At 41.6% G+C, this 19,352-nt stretch overlaps 1 protein-coding gene across 1 annotated transcript in view; it reads left to right on the top strand.

The window, feature by feature from the left end:
* The window catches only part of TRPM1 (transient receptor potential cation channel subfamily M member 1), a 79,237-nt gene that overhangs the window by 37,059 nt on the left and 22,826 nt on the right, over window positions 1-19,352 (top strand). Inside the window, exons 3-14 of the mRNA XM_039383772.1 lie at window positions 416-611; window positions 1,420-1,633; window positions 2,358-2,482; window positions 3,156-3,327; window positions 5,880-6,054; window positions 9,072-9,195; window positions 10,984-11,056; window positions 11,867-11,967; window positions 14,822-14,995; window positions 16,215-16,349; window positions 17,236-17,286; window positions 18,824-18,964. Of these exons, the coding sequence (XP_039239706.1) occupies window positions 416-611; window positions 1,420-1,633; window positions 2,358-2,482; window positions 3,156-3,327; window positions 5,880-6,054; window positions 9,072-9,195; window positions 10,984-11,056; window positions 11,867-11,967; window positions 14,822-14,995; window positions 16,215-16,349; window positions 17,236-17,286; window positions 18,824-18,964 (1,681 nt within the window). The remainder of the gene's footprint in view (window positions 1-415; window positions 612-1,419; window positions 1,634-2,357; window positions 2,483-3,155; window positions 3,328-5,879; window positions 6,055-9,071; window positions 9,196-10,983; window positions 11,057-11,866; window positions 11,968-14,821; window positions 14,996-16,214; window positions 16,350-17,235; window positions 17,287-18,823; window positions 18,965-19,352) is intronic.

Here is a 19,352-nt window from a genome sequence, read left to right as displayed (position 1 = left end):
ACTCGAATCCTTAGTCCAAATGTTACTATTACTGTATGGCTTGGCTACATTGTGGTCCATCTTGTCTGGATAACTTAACATGGGAGATGATAACTTAACATGGGAACCACGTGTGAGCTGTCACCTCTGAGGAAGAAACAAGTGGTCAGTGTTCCTGTTTGCATTCTTCCTCCTTGCCTGTCCCTAAGCCTAGAACAGCTTTCCAGTGCATAACAGAAGTGAAGTGAAATTTTTTATCTTTGCTTGTTAAAAACACCTGAGGACTGGTAATTCTGGCATATGTGTGTATGTGAGAGGTGTTTCTATGATTCATGTAGAGTAAGGCATGGTCAGAGGAAAATCTAATTTCCGATTTACTGTTTTCTTTTATATTGGAGATACTGTAATCAAAGTCCCTTCACATTTTAACTTACAGGTGCTGCTGTGGCCAGCTCATTACCCAGCATATTCCACCTCCTCCAAGTATAACAGCTAATAAAAATGGAGAAGAAACGAAGCAAGTGGAAGCTCAGCCAGAGAAATGGTCTGTCAGTAAACACACCCAAACATACCCAACTGATGCCTATGGAAACCTTGAATTCCAGGGAGGAGGACATTCCAATAAGGCCATGGTAAGGAGCCCAGGCTACTCTAAGGTATTCATCTGGTATGTTAACTCAACAGACTGCTGAGTTTTCTTAGCAGTAGAAGTAACAACAAGTCAAACTTCCGTGAAACTTTTGTTTTGCTTCTCTTCTGAACTAATCCAAATTTAGACTTGTTTCTTTGCTCATTTATTTTCTTATCTCTCTACTGAGACTGCCACTCAAGACAACCCACCTCAAAAACTTGTCCAAACTGTGTGGGAGAGGTAGGTGGGTTTTGTTAGTGGTGGTCTGTTTGTTTTCAAAAGCAGAAATAAGCACAAGCTTATTCCGTAGATTTCTTTGATAGAGTAGTAGTTTGAACAGAAATCAGAGTGGTGGAACTAAACTGAGAAGAAGGCAGGTCATTGCTTCAGAGACAGAACCATGTATATCAGCAGTGAGTGGGATAAAATGTAACATGAGCCTCGTGTCTTGGGAAGGTCATTGATTCTGTGTGGCTGTCAAACCAGAGGTTATAGGAACAAAACACCTTCCAGACATTTTAAATAGGTGGCTTCCAACAAAGCAGATTTGTAATAAGAGTTTAGGATCACTTGATAGCAGTCAGTTTTGCAGGTGAAGAGAGGCAAGTAAGTTGATGAAGTGAATAGTAAATTGTGAAAGTTTTCAACCATTTTTTCTAATCATCATCAGCAGAGAAATGTAATAATGTGTTGCTTGAAAATTATAAAACTTTCTTCAAGATGAAAGGCATCATATAGCCACTGTTTGCTCAGTCAGTAGAAATTTCCAGAGCAGGTGGAGTGATAATATTACACATTGCTCTCTGCAGTACATCCGTGTGTCATACGACACTAAACCAGATTCTCTGCTGCATCTCATGGTGAAAGACTGGCAACTGGAACTGCCCAAACTCTTAATCTCTGTCCATGGAGGCCTCCAGAACTTTGAAATGCAACCTAAATTAAAGCAAGTATTTGGAAAAGGTCTGATAAAGGCTGCCATGACCACAGGGGCTTGGATTTTCACTGGTGGTGTTAGTACAGGTAAGCAATTCCCATCACTTTTAGTTTACTTAAGAATTCAGTGATGTTCATTCGCTAATCTTTCCCGCAGGCAGAAGATTTAAGTCTATATGAACAAGTCATTGCCCACTAGACCAAAAAAGGAGCATTGTAATCATTTGTGTTAATCTCCTACCCAGCCTAGACCATAAGATTTTCCTGAGTCAGTATTGGTTTGCATTACTGGTGTTTCCCCTGAAAAGAAATTTCAGCCTTGGTTTCAGTAGCAAGGAATCTACCAGTAGTTATAATACACTTTTTTTAGTACTTGATTATCCTTGTAGTTAATAAGTCTCCTACTCTGAATTTGCCAAGCTTTAGCTTCTTATGGTTTGTTTTTGTACAAAGATCTTTCTGTTACTAAAAGTGTATTTCCTGATGTTGTGGTTTGTGTCCACTGAATAACACACTTGGAGACAGACAAGGGTACAGATTACACTGTGGCAAGTTAAGTCACTGGGTAAGTCTTTCAAAGACGTCACTGAATTCAGCACAAGGATGTGAAAAGGTAATAGGATTTACACACAACCATAACAAAATAAAAACGTGGGTTTGTCTGCATTGCATGTTCTATCATAGAGATACCAGGTTAGTAGTGAAAGCAACTCAGAAAAACAGGCAGCTCCATGAGAGACAAGGAGAAAATTCTGTCGTTTAGTGCTCTCTCAAAAGTGCCAAGAGTGAATTCAATTAATCGCACCCACAGGTGTCATTCGTCACGTGGGAGATGCCTTGAAAGATCATTCCTCCAAATCCAGAGGACGAATATGTGCCATAGGAATTGCACCATGGGGCATTGTAGAAAACAAGGAAGATCTAATAGGAAAAGATGTAAGTCTTTAAGGAAAGAGCTGTTTAACAAAATACACTGTTAATATTTTTGAAGTATTACTTTACTCTGTTTCTAAAGCAGGCTTAAGAGCTAAAATGGAACAATTTCTTGAAAAAAAGTTGTTGTCCAAATGTATTTCTCAGGTTGTCACCTATGACCTCCATGTAAATACAGAGCTAGTGAGGTTTCATTGCTTTCAGTAGTAAAGACCTCTCTGTGGTGACAGTCTTATGTCCTAACTCCAGGGTGACATATGGAGACTTCTGTGTCATAAGTCATGTAAGAGCCTTTACGTGTGCAAGGCTGGCATTTATTATGGAAGGGTACTCTGGAGGGGCACATGAATTACTAGGAACTCCAAATGAGAATGTATTTTCTAATGCAGTAAGAGGATTAAGTGACAACACAGTGTGTGAACAAGGAGACTCGTTAATGAGCTTAGGGGAACACACAGGGGAGTGCACAGATGTGACTGTCATCCCCCAAAGAAGAGAGTGCTGTGAAGAGTTCAGATTAGGACTGCAAAAGCAAGCTGTTTCTAATTCTCCTCTGGTTTTGATTCTAAAGGTTTGGTTGATTTGTTTCCTCATAAGACATGTGCTTCTGTTGGGTGGGGGGGGATTTTCCCGTTCTTGGTTCTAACCCGGGCGTGTCTCTGCCTTTGACACGCAGGTAACACGTGTTTACCAAACCATGTCAAACCCTCTGAGTAAGCTCTCTGTGCTCAACAGTTCCCACACCCACTTCATCCTGGCAGACAATGGTACTTTAGGTAAATATGGAGCTGAAGTAAAGTTACGGCGTCAGCTGGAGAAACACATTTCCCTCCAGAAAATAAACACACGTAAGTACAGTGGGACAAACTGTAAACATAACTTCTCAAAGGAAGGGAGGGAAGAAGGGCTTGAAATACTTTGAGGTATGGAAATGAAAGGCTTCTTCCAGCTCTTTCTAGAAAAATTAGATCAGGACTGTGTGAGTGAACCAGAACATGTGCTGTCTGACCAGTGGTGAGAGGCCCACATCCAACAGCACAGGAAAGCCACGAAACGAGGACTGGATAAAGGGACGGAGAAAAGTTGACAAAAAATAATAAGGAGGAGCTTAGGTAAAAATCTAGGTAAAAATCTAAGGAAAGGAAAATGCACAGAATTTGTGCACTTCTGGTTAGAATTCATAAGCATCAGTAAACACACAGGATGAACTGATTTTGTGCAGTTCCTGTTTACAGGAATCCTGTGCAGCTCAGTGATTGCTGGTTCCAAATGTTCATGCTAGCATTTTATTTTCTCTTTTAGATGGATTGATTTGTTTCACTTGAAATATCACACTCAAAATTCTTGGATCTCCCAGATAAACTCAGCTGGGATTTCAATTTTTAATTAAGCAATTATCAAGATGATCTCTCATCAGTGCTTTCATATTTAGTTTTATATTTTCATATTTGTATTTATTTGTATAATTATATATTTGTATTTATACTTAATATTTGCATATTTAGTTTTGTGTATTTTTTAAATATCTTCCAGTTATTATGGCCTCTCTAAAATAACTTTCTAGAACTCTTTTTGCCATTATCTTAAAAAAATGCTTTTAAAAGACATTTTTAATTTTTTGTAGAAAAAAAAGGTTTTTTAAAAAAGATGACATAAAAAAAATTGGTAACTGTGGTTTTCCAGCAACTTTTAAAAAAAAAACACAACTACCTAATAAAGAATGGCCCAAAAAAAAGTTTATGGTCTTTGAATCCACACTTCAATTAAGAGCTACTGGAGAATTGACATCAGTTCTACCCATTGCCTTTCTGACTTCTTACACATGCCACTGTAAACCGTGTAGGCCTGTGTAAGTAAGAGAAAACAGACGTCCAGAATGACAACTGCATTGAACTCTACAGAGCTTTCTAATAGGGCTTAAAGTGCTCTTATAACTAGAGCAGAAGAATCAAGTGGAGTGCCAGGTAAAGCCACAACGTGCAGTTAGAGATGAGCCCCGAGTCCCAGACGTCCTGGGAAGTGTGTAAGGAAGGCTTTGTGCCCACAGGAAGCTCGAGAACCTGAGTGGACCCAGTCCCTGCCCTGGGCCCTGGGTGTGGGTCGGGGTCAGGTGCTGCTGCCCACGGGCTGCAAACACCAGCCTGAGTTCTGCTGCTGGGCTCTGTCTGCTGCAGGAGTGCTGGCAGAGTGTAGGGTTGGAAAAGGGAGCTCTGGCTTGGAAGATAAGAAATTCAGGGCCCAGGGCAAGATGCTGAGTGTCATTTCTTTTAATACCACTGGGGCTGGGGATGTTGGTTCAGATCTAGGTGGTGTTTGATGATCTTTGTCACGAGTTGGGAATACACATAGAAATCTGTTCTGCGAAGGGCTGCAGTACCCCTACAGTAACAACATGCAGGGAGTTGTTTTGTTTCTTTTTAATCACTTCAAGCACAGGCACCTCTTCTGGAAATCTCAGGAGGAATCATTAAAGGTTTCATGGACACACAGGCCGGGCCATACTCTGTGACTCCTCCTTCTCAGAGCTGGGGTACCCTGACAGGAGGATGTCAGGAAGCTTCTGCTGTTACTGTGAATGGTGTTCCTGTTCTTCAGAGAGGAATCAAGGTTGAAAATAACAACACTTTCACGTGTTCTTGGCCATGCAAAAAAAAAATGCATCTTTAAAAAGTACTGATCATTTTACAGATTAAGAACTGAATTCAAATGCCTATAATAGTGGGATTAGTCAGCTTCCAGGTAATGTTTTGTCCTTCATTTCCCCAAGTTTCTTGTGACCAAGGCTACTGAGACCATGTGACCTGTGGGCTTCCCTTTGTCATCCTATGCCTGGAGATCACAGTGAGGCAGGGACAGCAAAGGGATGCTCAGCTGTCGTCTCTTCCATCGCCAGCCATTTCAGCCTCATGATAAAAACACTCATTTCATATTTTTTATCTTAGGAGTAAGCCTAAGTATATGTCACCTTACTGAAGACTTCCCATAGGTAACCAAGGAAGAGTTCAAGCATCAAAGACAGTAGCTGGGAGCCATCCAAGTAACAGTGAAGCTAATGAAGCAATAGAACATCATGTTATACCTGCTTTATCTGTACCCGGTATCTGTTGCAAGAGGTTACAAACAATTCATCAACAGCGACTGAATAAGTTATCAGTATGGGGCTGACACAAAAGCAAGGGAAGAGAGGCATCTTGCTCTTTTCCTTTTGTGGCCACAAAACAGCATATGGATGTTTTTCCTCGTATTGGCCATGAAATGGCCCTCATTTTTCCTGATGGCTCTGGTTTGAAGTGATGCTCTAACACAGAAATCACATCCACTCATAATATCTCAATCTCTTAAACTAAGTTGCAATGACACTTCTTTTTTGTGTGTTTTTTTGTTCTTCTGTTTTTTGCAGGACTGGGGCAAGGTGTTCCTGTAGTTGGACTCATAGTGGAAGGGGGTCCCAACGTGATCTCCATTGTCTTGGAGTGCCTGCGAGAGGAGCCCCCTCTCCCTGTTGTGATCTGTGACGGCAGCGGGCGAGCGTCCGACATCCTGTCCTTTGCACACAAGTATTCAGAGGAAGGAGGGTAAGATTTCCAGATCTTCACCGAAGCTGTGTCTTGCTCAGGAGGGCACTGTAGGACTATATGCCTTGCTCTCACTGAAGTTTCCCTGGTGGCCTAGTGGTCAGGATGCAGCGCTCTCACCGCTGCGACCTGGGTTCGATTCCAGCCAGGGAAAAACTCCCCCGGGCAGATGGAGCTCGTCAGCCCTGTAAGGCCATCCATCTAAGAGAAGGTCACTCTAAACAAACCTACGTCCTGAGGATCTCACTGCCACTGTCCAAGCTCTCTCGGCCCCGGCAGATGAACCTCAGGATTAAAGGGTGGGCTCAGTTCAGCGCACACTGTGTCTCACCTAAAAAATCCACTGCACAGGCTGGAAGGGTAAAGACCTTTCCCAAATCTTCGTTCGTGAAGACTGGCCATACACTGAAGCTTCATAAAAACTCACCTGAAGGACAAAAGGCTACTAACCAAGGGGATTCTGCTGCCAGCCAGCTTTTGCTGCCTGTTTGATCTTAGCCCTGGAGTTAACGAGTAGAAGTTGTTACCTCTTGGGATGTGTTTGATGGTCCTGTGCAGTGAGCCTGCTCTCAGTGCAGTGCACTGTCATACAGGCTCCAGCAGTGTCTGCTGCACTGTGCTTGGGGCTGGATTGGGCGTGTTAGAAGCAAGGAATGAGTGGAATAACTCTTTTCCTCAGACCAGGGCTGAGGTTAATTGGTGCATGTGTTTGCCTGATTCCAGTGCATTGTGGGAATGAGCTTCGTTCTCCAAGAGTGCCAGAGCAGCTGTGAAAATGTTGGACTGCCTTTGTTCTTTTGCTACTCTTTGCACCTATGATGGTTTTTTGGGGCAGTGCTGCCTGATATCATGAACAGAGTGGAGGATGTTTTCTGGAGCATTCTACTCCACAGCCCTCCTGTCCATTGTCCAAATGAATCTCCTAATTCAAAGTTCTCTGGAGTCTGTAATTTTTATGGTTTTATGGTGTTTTATGGTATTTTATAGTTGGTTGGTCGCCCCTTTGGTGGATACAAAGCCTACTAACAGCATAAAGCTCATCTACTCAAGTGAAAGCCAAGTATTGCATTTTTAGTTTAAAATATTGCTCTTCCCAGTCAAGTAGCATACTTTCCCCATTGTCATTGTTAATATCAAGATTTTATCTTTAGTAGCCAGATACAGGCAAAACCCTAATATATTGCCTTGATTAGGGTATTGGCACCTGTCTTGTGCTGAAGATACAGTCTATTTCCTGGAGCTTAGCTTGGGTTACATATCAGGGAGACAAGTAGTATAATCAAGGAGTGCAGATATTACTTGCTGAATTGGGAGAGCATCTCTGATCCTAGATTTTTTTTGGTGTTTAGACATCATACATATTTAATCCTACAAGGAAGTATTTAAGAGTCAACAACTTTCTTTTCCTTTCTGCCAACCAAGCCTTCCTGTGCTGGTTTAAAGGTAAACCAGCAGGGGAAAATGAACTCAACCCAAAAGAGAGATTATAAATCAGAATAACAATTTAATAAAATAATACAATAAGTACGATTATACAGACAAACAATTGGTTTTAACCCACAAAACCCAAATGTATAACCCAGCACCCTGGGGCATGAACAGAGTGGTGTTCTTTGGCCCCCCTGAGTCCAAAGTAAAGAGAGAGGGGGAAAACCTGTTGGTGAGAGTGCTGTTGCAGTCTGGTCAAAAGTGGTGATTGCAGTCCGGTCGAGGGTGGTGGTTGCAGTCTGGTTGAGAGCGGTGGTCTGCGGTCTTCCCCTGGATCCCACGGGTGGTTAAAAAAATCCCAAGACTCCAAGATTATCTATTCTCCAGTTCAGGCAGGAATGCTCAGTACTTCCCTCAGGGAGGGGGGATTCCTCAATGGGCGTGAGGACAAAAACACCCTTCTATCTCGCAGGCCTCTTAGCACCTAGTTTGTAGCCTGATGAGTCAGGCTGCTCCGGGCAGAGGGTGTTAATAGTCTATTGACAACAGTTTCTGGGAAATGGCATGGAAGGCTATAGAATACACAGTTTTGGGTTACACCCATCCAGTGATGAACTGGGCCCAGCTGTTCTAACTAGGACACTTCCTTAGCTTAGATCAAACTTTCTGTTTTTTCTTTTTTTCTTTCTCATTCGTCCTTCCTATCAGCTCATGGGTAATTGGAAGAGCTTATCAGGATCAGTCTGTCTGAGATGTGTTCACTGCATGACTTTCTCTCCCAGTGGATATGATGCCGTGTTCAATTTTCTTCTCCAATAATTATAAAATAAATATGTTCATCTAGTAAGGCAGATCTACAATGAGAATTTTTTGTCAGTCCAATCATTTTCTCACAATCAACTTTGAATTTTACTGTATCTCTCGGCACCTGCTGCTAATATTTTCCATCATCTGAAAATACATGTGTTTTATTAGGAAATGCATGAAGACTGAAGGGCTCTGGTTCATATTGCTTGGAGAGATGAAACATTTCTGACCTTTCTAGAATGCTTTCAGTATAATTTCTTGAATAATTTTTCAGCTTGTTTGTTTCTCGGGTATTATGAGGTTTCAGATACGGCAGCAATTTCAATCCTCTAAGAGGATAACCAGGATAACCAAGGTGACATATCAGTAGCATGAAATATTTGGGGATTTTCAGCTATATGCAAAGGGCCTTGTAACATTTAGAAGCAAAGGTAGGGGTCCTGTAAGTTATAGTGCTAGCTTATATCCATGATATATAACAAGAGTAAGAGCTACGTGCATTTTATTCCAGGGTGAAAGGATAGTTCAAGTTCTCTGTCAGTTTTTAAATCAGTGCTGAAGTACTGAGATGCATAAAAGCCAGTTTGGGTATGAATTTCCTGGTTGCGGTTAACTCCTCCTGAACTCCTTACCTGTAATGAATGAAGGGTGCTGTATGTTTTCATTTCTTTTCAAAATGAAGTCGTTGCTCTGATGGATGAAAACTTGTTTCTCAAACAGCAGGCCTTCTGAATATATATTCGTTCTGGCAATGTCTTCTTTCATGTCTCATTTTCTTTTAGGATAATAAATGAATCCCTCAGGGACCAACTTTTAGTTACCATCCAGAAAACCTTTAACTACAACAGGAATCAAGCTCATCAGCTGTTCGTCATTCTTATGGAGTGCATGAAAAAAAAAGAACTTGTAAGTGTTCTAAAAGTAGTTCACAAAGATCATGCCTGTGACCAAGTTTACAGAGTACTTTCAGGTGCCATTTTCCCAGGGTTATAGTTTAAACTTTTTTTCCCATATAGCTCCATTAACTGTACACAGTCTTTCACTCATAAGCATAGGCCAAGAAAAGAATTCTGTCTTCTGGAAAGCCTCAAAAACAAGTTTCAGATTCTTCTCCTGTGTAAGTTGATAGGAATCTTTTTTCACAGACTTGAGCAAGGCAGACTAAGACACTGAGATAAATGCACTAAACCCACGATCAACTGCTCCTGTGTTAGAAAGTAGAGGAAAGATGATTGAAGAAAGGGTTCCTGGGGGCAAGAAGCATTCAGAGTGCATGAACACCGTTTGGTTTCTGACACAGTTAGTCTTTAACAACCTCTCATTGCAGTCAAATGACCTTTGCAGGCCTTTCAAAAGAAACTGAAGCATTAAGTGCTGTTGAATATCCCACCCTTTCGTGCTCCTGGGTTGTCCCAGGTCTGCTCTGCGTGCAGTACCACACACTCAGGTTCCTGCCCGTCTGCCCCATCACAGCTGCAGAGAAAAGTGTGCTTGGGAAAAGAAAACCTGTCATCTGGAAACAGTGCATTGAAACTGTGTTCACTGTGCCTGTGACTTTGCAGGCAAAATGGATCTTTGAGTGTTTTCCTTTGACTAATTGTTTCAGTGAAATTTTGTCAATATGATGCTGAGATTAGTTCCATTCACACGCCCTCACTGGAAGTCAAATTGGTAAAAAGCATGAGTGATAAACTGACTGGAAGAGAGTCAGCCTTTCTGGAAGAATTGGTTGAGAAAAGAGAGCCCACAACTGCTTTAGTCAAACTGTTTTGAATTTTCAATGCACATCAGAGCAGGCCTGGTTTACTCAGCAAAATTCAGACACTGAGTGCAGCCTAAGCAGACTTAGTTTGTTTGTTGATAGTTTTATCTACCTTCTTGTTAATTAATAAAAGTTTTCCTATAGTTCTTCTCTCTTCTAATGTCATGTATCTTTGCATTCATGTGAAGTCTATTCTAACTGTTGAGAAAATTGCTATTCCCAGTAGTAATGCTAGCATCTGCTGTGGAGAATTGGTTTTGGAAGATGAAGAATTTGGGTTTTTTTCTCTGCATGTGGTATTAACTTATCAAGATGGAATATTAGGTTATTCTGCTTTTGAATTACCAATCTTTTAATATGTGGTTCAGTGGCTAAGCTTGAATGAATTAGTATTTTCAAAATCAGTGAGTTGTAATGGACCAAACTAAGCAAATATGACTGGAAATAATCGCCTTTCTTTATTATTTGGTTCTGCCATTTTGATTGTCATACATAACATAACCTGCAGCTGAAAAAATTTGAGTGTTTTTGTCAAGAAAATGGATGCTGTGATAGGTATCTCGGGTAACTAGCATTTCCATTTCCAAACTGGCATTTCCATTACTGCTGGAAAGTAACGGAAGTGTCAGAAAACAATCAGTTTTGCATGGCAGTTTTGTCACCATTTTCCAAAATTCATGGATTTGGTGAAGATTTTCATCAAGTTTGTCATGTTTAGCAATGCAGGGATATTTTAGGATAAGTTCATTGAAAGAATTTATTTAAACACTTTTATGAAAATTAAATTTCAAAGAAAAATTTAGTACTTTTTGAACAATCTGAAGTCTTACGAAAAAATAAAGCTGTACCGTTGTGCTCTATTTCCCGTTGCATGTTCAGTCTCTCTGTCCCTGTGTTGTAATTCCCTGTGTTTGGGTTTGTGCTCCCTTTAGATCACTGTGTTCCGCATGGGCTCCGAGGGCCAGCAGGACATCGAGATGTCCATCCTGACTGCTCTCCTCAAAGGTGGGTCTCACAGGCACTTAGGAAGGATGCACAAGACAGTCCTATGCACTGTCTGAGGTTCACTCTTCGTGTTGTGTCTTTGATTTATTCTCTTGGATTCTACCAAGTACCTGAATGTGCTTGGTTAAGGTTCAGCTTCACAGGGAGCATAAAATCTACATTAAAGGCTTTGTGTGACTTCCCTCCCCTGAAAGCCTGAGATGGGAATGTTGCAACAACTATACTACTGATACTTCAGCTCATTTTATTGCAGTTTTAGCATACATTAACACAGTCAGAAGAAAAGGTGGGAAGAGAAAAGGTTGTCTGGATTTTTCCAGATCTCAGATTGTGATATTTAAGCCTTAGAGCAATAGGATCGGTTCCATATTTGTTTGGAGTTTGTTACATTTGCAGGTATATAGTAGTTGACACAAGCTCAATATGGGATCACTGGAGTCCCCAAAGCAAAGAAATAAAGAGAGGAAGTATTGCACTCTTATCTACAGCATCAACCAGAGGAGTTGAGAGGGGTCTTTCAGAAGAGTTAAATATCTGTCTTTAGTGTCAGAATAGAAGTCAATGTAGGAACTTTTTAAAAAAGGGAGATAATCTGGTTAATCCTTTGGAAATCAGGATTATGGGGTTACATGGAAGATGCTATAAAGCAATTTGATGAATCCACTATTTTGTGGTAGAATTTTTCTAATGGTAGTATGATACAGAGTCAGGCTGGCTGTTTTCTAGTTCTTGGAGAAGTGAATTACAGAAAGTTGTCCAATCTTGTTTCATCATGTATGAAATACTAAATATCTGTGTGTTTCCCTTTAGGTACCAATGCATCTGCTCCAGACCAGCTCAGCTTGGCTTTGGCCTGGAATCGTGTGGACATTGCACGCAGCCAAATCTTTGTCTTTGGACACCACTGGCCAGTAAGACAAAGTTTTCCTACTCATATTGTTTGTCAGAAGTTCAAAGTAAATTTAAATTAAGTTGTGTAATATTCACACTTCGGATTTTCAATATTGAATTCTGGTTTGTGCTGTTAATTAAATAAGAACACCATATTTGTTTTGAAAGTTTTATACTGTCATTTGCAAATGTTTAGCAATAATTTAATCTCTGTGAAAGAAAGAAAAGCAATTTCATGACAAGCAGAAAAATAACCTGGAGAGTTGGGCAGAGACAAACCTAATGAAATTCAACAAAGGCAAGTGTGGGGCCCTGCACCTGGGGAGGGATAACCCCAGGTACCAGCACAGGTTGGGGGCTGGCCAATTCTACTGAGAAGGATCTGGGAGTATTGCTGGATGACATGAGCCAGCAGTGTGCCCTAGGGGTCAGGAGGACCAATGGTATCCTGGGATGCATCAGGAAGAGCACTGCCAGCAGGTCGAGGGAGGTGATCCTGCCCCTCTGCTCAGCCCTGGTGAGGCACATCTGCAGTGCTGTGTCCAGTCCTGAGCTCCTCAACCCAGAGAGACACGGAGCTCCTGGAGTGAGGCCAGTGGAGGGCAACAAAGATCAAGGGACTGGAGCATCTCTCTTACAAGGAAAGGCTGAGGGAGCTGGGCCTGTTCAGTCTGGAGAGAAGACTGAGAAGGGCTCTCATCAATAATTATAAATATCTCCCAGGTGGGTGCCATGGGGATGGCTCCAGACTCTTTTCGGTGGTGCCCTGTGACAGGACGGGGAGCGATGGCCATAAACTAAAACTCAAGGAGTTCCACCTCAACGGGAGGGAGAACTTCTTTCCACTGAGGGCAGCAGAGCCCTGAACAGCTGCCCAGGGAGGCCTTGGAGTCTCCTCTCTGGAGCTGTTCAAACCCACCTGGACGTGTCCCTGTGTACCTGCCCAGGTGACCCTGCCTGGGCAGGGGGTGGGACTGGGGGATCTCCAGGGGGCCCTTCCATCCCTAACTATTTTGCAATTTAAGAATCCTTGTGGGATTTGAAAGGAAAAAAGCCCTAAACCAAAAAGCATTCACTGGGAACAACCTTGGCCTTACACAAAATGGGACAATAGCAGTCCTGGTCACCCCAGTGGACCTGTAGGATGCACTGGCAATGGTTACCTGGACCTTCTTTACCACTGGCTGTGTCACTGACATGTGCCAGCAGCTGGCAAGGTCCCCAGCTACCTATTAAAGTGTACAACAAGGAAATTCGTGGATCTGTTTCAAAGGAATTCTGTTGCTCACTTCATTCACAGCTGTGAAAATCTCTATTTGGATTAATGGAGCAATACTCTGATGCACAGAAGAAACCATTGCAAAGAACCAGCTTCTGGTAGGCAGAGCTGTGCCAGATGAACTAAGAAACAGATCTTCAGTAAAGCTTTAGGTCCTGAAATTGCATTTTATCTCTCAATTTATTGGAGTTGAATGCTGCACTAGTTGATGAAGTCAGTGGTGAAACACTGCAGTTCATCTGTGTAACTAAAATCTAAAATCCTCCAATTTCATGTCTCACTGTATCAATGCTTTTTGCTTTAATGTGTGAACCATCTGGTGCTGAATTACTGTGAAGTGTTGTCAGGAGACCAGCCTGAAAGAGACTGTAAGAATGAAGGGAAAGAATTTTGGTGGATTTTTCACGTAGTTGTCTTTCCTGCAACTATGCAATAAAATGACACTCAAAGGAATACCATTCGTGTGCATGCTATACATAGTGGAGAGATTTATTTCATTTGGAAGCCCACATAATTAAATTTAAACAAATGTTGCTGCATATGCAGTTTTATTTCTTCACTTCTAGTAATGTGATGTTTCCAGTATTCAAGGTTCATTAAAATGCTTATGCAGAGAGGATTCAATAATCCTAAAGATTATGAAATATTATTACTATAAAATGTTTAATTGGGTGGAATGTTCCAACCTTCATATTATAGTGGTTAGATTTTGGGGTTCTACCAAGCAGCTGAAACCTGGTACTGCTTTGGCCTAGTTCATAACTTTTAATCCACAGGAGTCTGGGGAAACAGTGTCAGCCCATTGTGATTCACTGCCATTTCAGAGTCATAAAGATTGCTTTCAGACCAGCCTGGGATGCAAGTTGGCAGTTGCAGTTTTGTCCAGGCTTTGGAATGGAAACAAGCCTTGTTAAAGGCTTGGTCCTGAAGGTCTCTGTGCAGAGCACAGGCAGTTGTGATCCAGGTAACATGTCTGTGGAGGTGACACAACCTCAGTGTTTGCTGGAGCACGTTAAGCCTCCCAGTGACAGCCAAGCAGCGGGATCCATGTGTGCCTGCCTGCCTTGGGCACCTGGGCTGGGAAGGGGAGGGCACTGGAAAGCCCAAGTGTGTCTCCGAGGGTATGAATGCAAGTGCTGCCTGCAGAAGTCAATGAACCAGTGAGTGGCCCTCTGTCCTCTACTTTCTGCCTCCGCACTGTGGATGCTACTTGGCATCATGCAGCATTCTTGTTGAGCTCTTTCTGTCCAGCTCTTGCTGCTATTTATTTTGACAGCTATTGCTTTGACTGAGAGCAAAGGAACTGCGGTGTGACAATCCTCCAGCACTGGTTTTATTCTTTGAGAGAAATCCTCCACAGTCTCCCTACTTCACTGCTTTGACTCTGTGTTATTGACGCCATCGACACAACAGCTTTAGGAAAAGTGCAGAGTTGTGAGTGTACAAGAAGGTCCTTATATTTAAGGAAATCACCATTTTTAGTTGAAAGGTTAGAAGTGGTGACGGGGGAGGAAGTTCAGTAGGAGTGTATCCAGTTAAATAATCACTGTAGGATAAATTAGATTTCTAATCCTTTTAATGCATTATAAATACAGCCTATAGGAAGCCTTACAGCTTCTGATGGTACAGCTCCTGAGAAGGAAAAGAAATCTCCAGCACCTCAGACTAAAGGAGCCAGAGGGAAAGGAAAAGGAAAGAAAAAGGGAGGAAAAGGAAAAGAAGAGCCAGAAGAAGAAACAGACCCAAGAAAGCTTGAACTCCTCAACTGGGTAAGATGAAAGTATTTGTACTGAAACTGTTGAAAATTGTTTCTTTCATCCTGAGGGTCAGGGAGATAAGGAAAATACACATTTTCATTCTACAGGATTCTCATTTGCACATTCCCGTAGTATCAGCAGTAGATTGTATCAGCAGGGATGTTGTTCATTCTTTGAGGCAGGAATCCCTCTCTCATCCCATGTGCACCACATGCAGCCATTCCTCCAGAGTACCAGTGCTTACCTGTGGCAGTGAATCTGATGAGAAACTTGTTTAAACATGTTTTAAAATGGCTCTTTGTGGTCCCTTTGCAAACACGTGTTTCTTCTTCCCAATACCCCCCACAGCAACTGTTATCTCCCATGCAGGAGTGTCCTGGGAAAGGTGTCCTGAGGCGTCCCATTGGTCCTTTGTTTAACCCCTTCCTATTGGCTGTTGACCCTTTACCTGATGGTTTTTTCTGTGTGACCCTGAACTCGTGATTGGTTCCCCTTTGACCCTCCTAAAAGCCTTATAAACCCCTTCCCAACAATAAACTCTCTCTTGCCTCCTCTCCACGCCCGGTGTGCTGTCTCTGTGCCTGCCATGGAGCCACGTGGGTGCTGGGGGGAGGGGAGGGCACCTCTCCCCTCCAGGCTCGGGGCCTGAAAAACCCTGTCTCTGGAGTCCCCCTTCCCCGTCCCACAAGACGTCGGAAATGGTTCTTCAGACGGAGAAGGAACTAGAACTGGGCTCCCCCACGTCGAGGATGGGGAAAGGGAAACCCATACTTACCTGTAGCATTTCCTTCCCTGCACTTGTCAGAAGGAAACAAGAGTACCAGTGAGCATCTTCATCCTTCTGCCTCTGTGTTATTTTGACTTGTTCCTGTCATGCTGAGCAAGTAAATCCCTTTTTCACATAATGTGTCAAGCATAGTATGCCTGATTTAATTAAAAATACTGAACAATATAATTGAAAGCTACAAGTTGAAAGACTGAATGCTACAGCTGTATTGCTAAAAGTTTCTGTCCCTGCTCTCTTCTCAGCCAAGACCTCATTGGAGAACTCTACCATCTCTGTTGACGTGCACATGGGTACAATGTTATCCTCTAAATTCCTTTTTACTCACAGATTAATCCATGTATTTGGGAACTCAGGGATATCCTAAGCAATGAAAATGTTTGTGGTTGTTGGCCAGCCAACTCTTCTGTACTCATGTGGTCTCTCACTCTCCATTCTGCACTCCAGGTGAATTCCCTGGAGCAGGCCATGCTGGATGCACTGGTTCTGGATCGAGTGGACTTTGTGAAACTGCTTATTGAGAATGGAGTGAATATGCAGCACTTCCTGACTATTCCTCGCCTGGAGGAACTTTATAATACTGTGAGTGACCAGAAATAATAAAATGCCTTTTTCTTCTTCTTCTCCTTCTGAGATATGCTTGTTTTTCCAAAAAGTTCTAACCCTGACATCACACAGGTAGCGGATAGCAGTAAAGGGAGCCATTGCTACTACACAGTGTCCCATTGCTTTCAGAAGCTATTGCAGTTTGTTATGTAAATATAGTGATGTATTTAAAATACACGTTCACAACACCTAAAAGAACTAATGTGGACAGTCAAAATTTAATGACTGGTCAGGAGTGGCCCCCTCCTTTGAATCTCAATTATTTTTTCATGTTTGTGTGTTTTAATATTATTGAAATCAGACTCTAAATTTGGTAAAGCACTTACACAACACCTTTTATTTTAGCACATTGCAGAAGTCAGTACCATTTTTCATTGTGGCCCAGCAAAGCAAAATTTTTCACAAAGCTGGGGAACATCATACTTCTTTATTCAAATTCTCTCCTACCTGATCCACAGCAAGTTCATTTGGAATGTGGCTTTTCTAGGCTGTCTTTCTTTCTATCACTTAAGTGGCAGTTAGTCTAGAGCAGCATTCATACAAAATATAACCTCAGTCTAGTCCTCCAGTGCCTTCATGGCTCCTGCAGCAAGTGCAAGTTCAGACAAAACCAACAAGTGCTGGTGATTTGAGTGCTATGACTTGAATCAGCACAGGAAGGGTTATAAAAAAGGGTTCACACAGCTCTTGATAGAAATGTGTTTGTCACTGTACCCAGTTCCTTCTTTTCACCCCTCTGGAGTCTGGTAGCACATGGTTGTCTAAAGTTCTGCTTATGGTGCCAGATCATTAATTATATTTGTGTTTGGCAAGAACCTGAAGAATTGAAGCTCTGATGGACCATGAATTATTTTTGTTTCAGAGATTGGGTCCACCAAATACACTACATTTGCTGGTCAGAGATGTGAAAAAGGTAAGTTCTACTAACGGCAGTGCTACATTTGCATGATTGCATTAGACATGTGAGTCAACAGTAAAAGCAGCACAGCAGGGGGGAAAGCAGACATTTGAAATTAGATGGCAGCTCTTAAGGAAAGGAAAGATAAATATCTGCTTGTGCCAAAAAGTGATGTCAGTCTAAATTGGGTGTGGCACTGCTAATCATTTAAAAATTAAGTTTTTTAAGCTCCCGGTAGTGTGATATGGCATTTGAGATTTAGGTTTTGTTTCTTCTCTACAAGAAGCTCCCGATGCAGGATTTACAAAGGAGGAATGGAAGGAAATGCCTGTAGATTATCTGGAAGCCCCATTCATGAACATAGAATTTGTTCCCTTTTGTTTGTTTCCTTGTGTGTATTTTAGTTACTTTTCTCCCATCGCTCCTTCTTTTACCTGGGAAAAAATCTATTCTGTCCTAAATTTGTTATTCATTTGTTTCCATTACATGTAAATTTTTTCATTATCTGTGAATAGGGAGGGTCATTGTAAGATTTGTCATATTTGATCTCTTTAAGGTTTTGGAGCTTTTATTCAGTAAAATTGAATTACATTGTTTAATTTAATTGTTTAATTGATGCATTAAATTGTTTGTACTCCTTTTTGCAAGAAAAACTCCCAGTTATTCCCGAGAGGTTCAGATGTGGGAATTATTCAGTACTGGGTTAATGTATAATTCATATTCATCTACTCTCTCATTCAGCATTGTCTCTGAGTGTCACTAATCTTCCTCTGCATTGTGCTCTGTCTGTCTCTCCCCTCCTCCACTGCATTTCCATGGCTCCTCCTGCAGCGGCAGTCCCGGGGATTCAGTTGGGTTAACTTGGAGGTGACGCTTCCTTAGGATGTATCCCTTCCTTAGGATGTATTCCTTAGTTGTGTCCTCCTAGCAGCTGCTCAGTGGTGCTGTAGAACAGTTATTGCTGTAGGATGTGGCTGGGACAGTAATGCAGCATTTGCAGCTCCCAGTTCTGACAGTCAGGACAACTCTCCAGTTTTAGGTGTAACCATGGAAATTCTAGTTTGCCTTTTGCTTTGATTCTGGGCTGCACAGTAATCATGGTCTGCAGTGTAGTAATAACTGGAGATAATATGACAGAATATTATTTTCCATTAAAAAGTGTGTAAAGTATGCTTGATAGTCACTATAAAATTAGGTGATGCTTTTATGCTGGATTATTGATAATCAGTACAAAGTTACTTAATTTCACCAATATAACCCTTGCAAACAATGCAGACTTGTATGGACACTGACACAGTGTAGGGGTAAAACAAATGAGTTTGTTCACAACTATAAAAACTGCCAACAACAAAACCAAGAAAATATGACCCCAAAAATTTTCATGATGTGAATCAGCAATAATTTCATACAAATATTCAGATACTGAATCCAGTGGTTGTAAATAATACCCATGTGCCAATTTAATCATAACATATGTCTAGCCACGCAATTTAACCTGTGTTATGTTTTCTTATCCAAAGTCCTTATTAATTTATTGTCTTTTTTTTGGTAGGGAAATCTTCCACCAGATTATCATATCAGCCTAATAGATATTGGTCTGGTACTTGAATATCTCATGGGTGGAGCTTATCGCTGCAACTACACCCGGAAAAGTTTTCGGACTCTTTATAATAATTTATTTGGACCAAAGAGGGTAAGAATGAGTTCATTCTGGATGTGGGCATCGTGCTGATGGTAAAAAATAAGTAGTACTCTGTTCCTTCATTTTTGTTAAACATTGCATGCTAAATTCTAAAGGAATGCTGTAAGATTGAACAAAGAGCTCCAGTAGGGAAGTTACATAAGAAACCTATAAGACATCTCTGTTAAAGGATGGGAGGACACGAGAGGTGGTGAATACACTGATCTGGAGGGGAATTTCCTCCTATTCCAGTAGTTTACAATCCAAGCATTTCTGACTGTGGTGTGCTTAGAAGCACTTTTTTTTTCAGCTTTGGTGACCACATGGTGATTTTAATTCTCAAAGCAATATATTATTGACTAATTCATTTAACTCTTCCATTTGAACCAAAATCTTTCAC

The sequence above is a fragment of the Pipra filicauda genome, unplaced genomic scaffold (genome assembly GCF_003945595.2).
Source record: "Pipra filicauda isolate LSUMZ 115617 unplaced genomic scaffold, ASM394559v2 scaffold324_size1259732_pilon, whole genome shotgun sequence".
Lineage (NCBI taxonomy): Eukaryota > Metazoa > Chordata > Aves > Passeriformes > Pipridae > Pipra > Pipra filicauda.
Note: the sequence above shows the minus strand (reverse complement) of the source record. Positions and strands in the feature narration are given on the sequence as shown.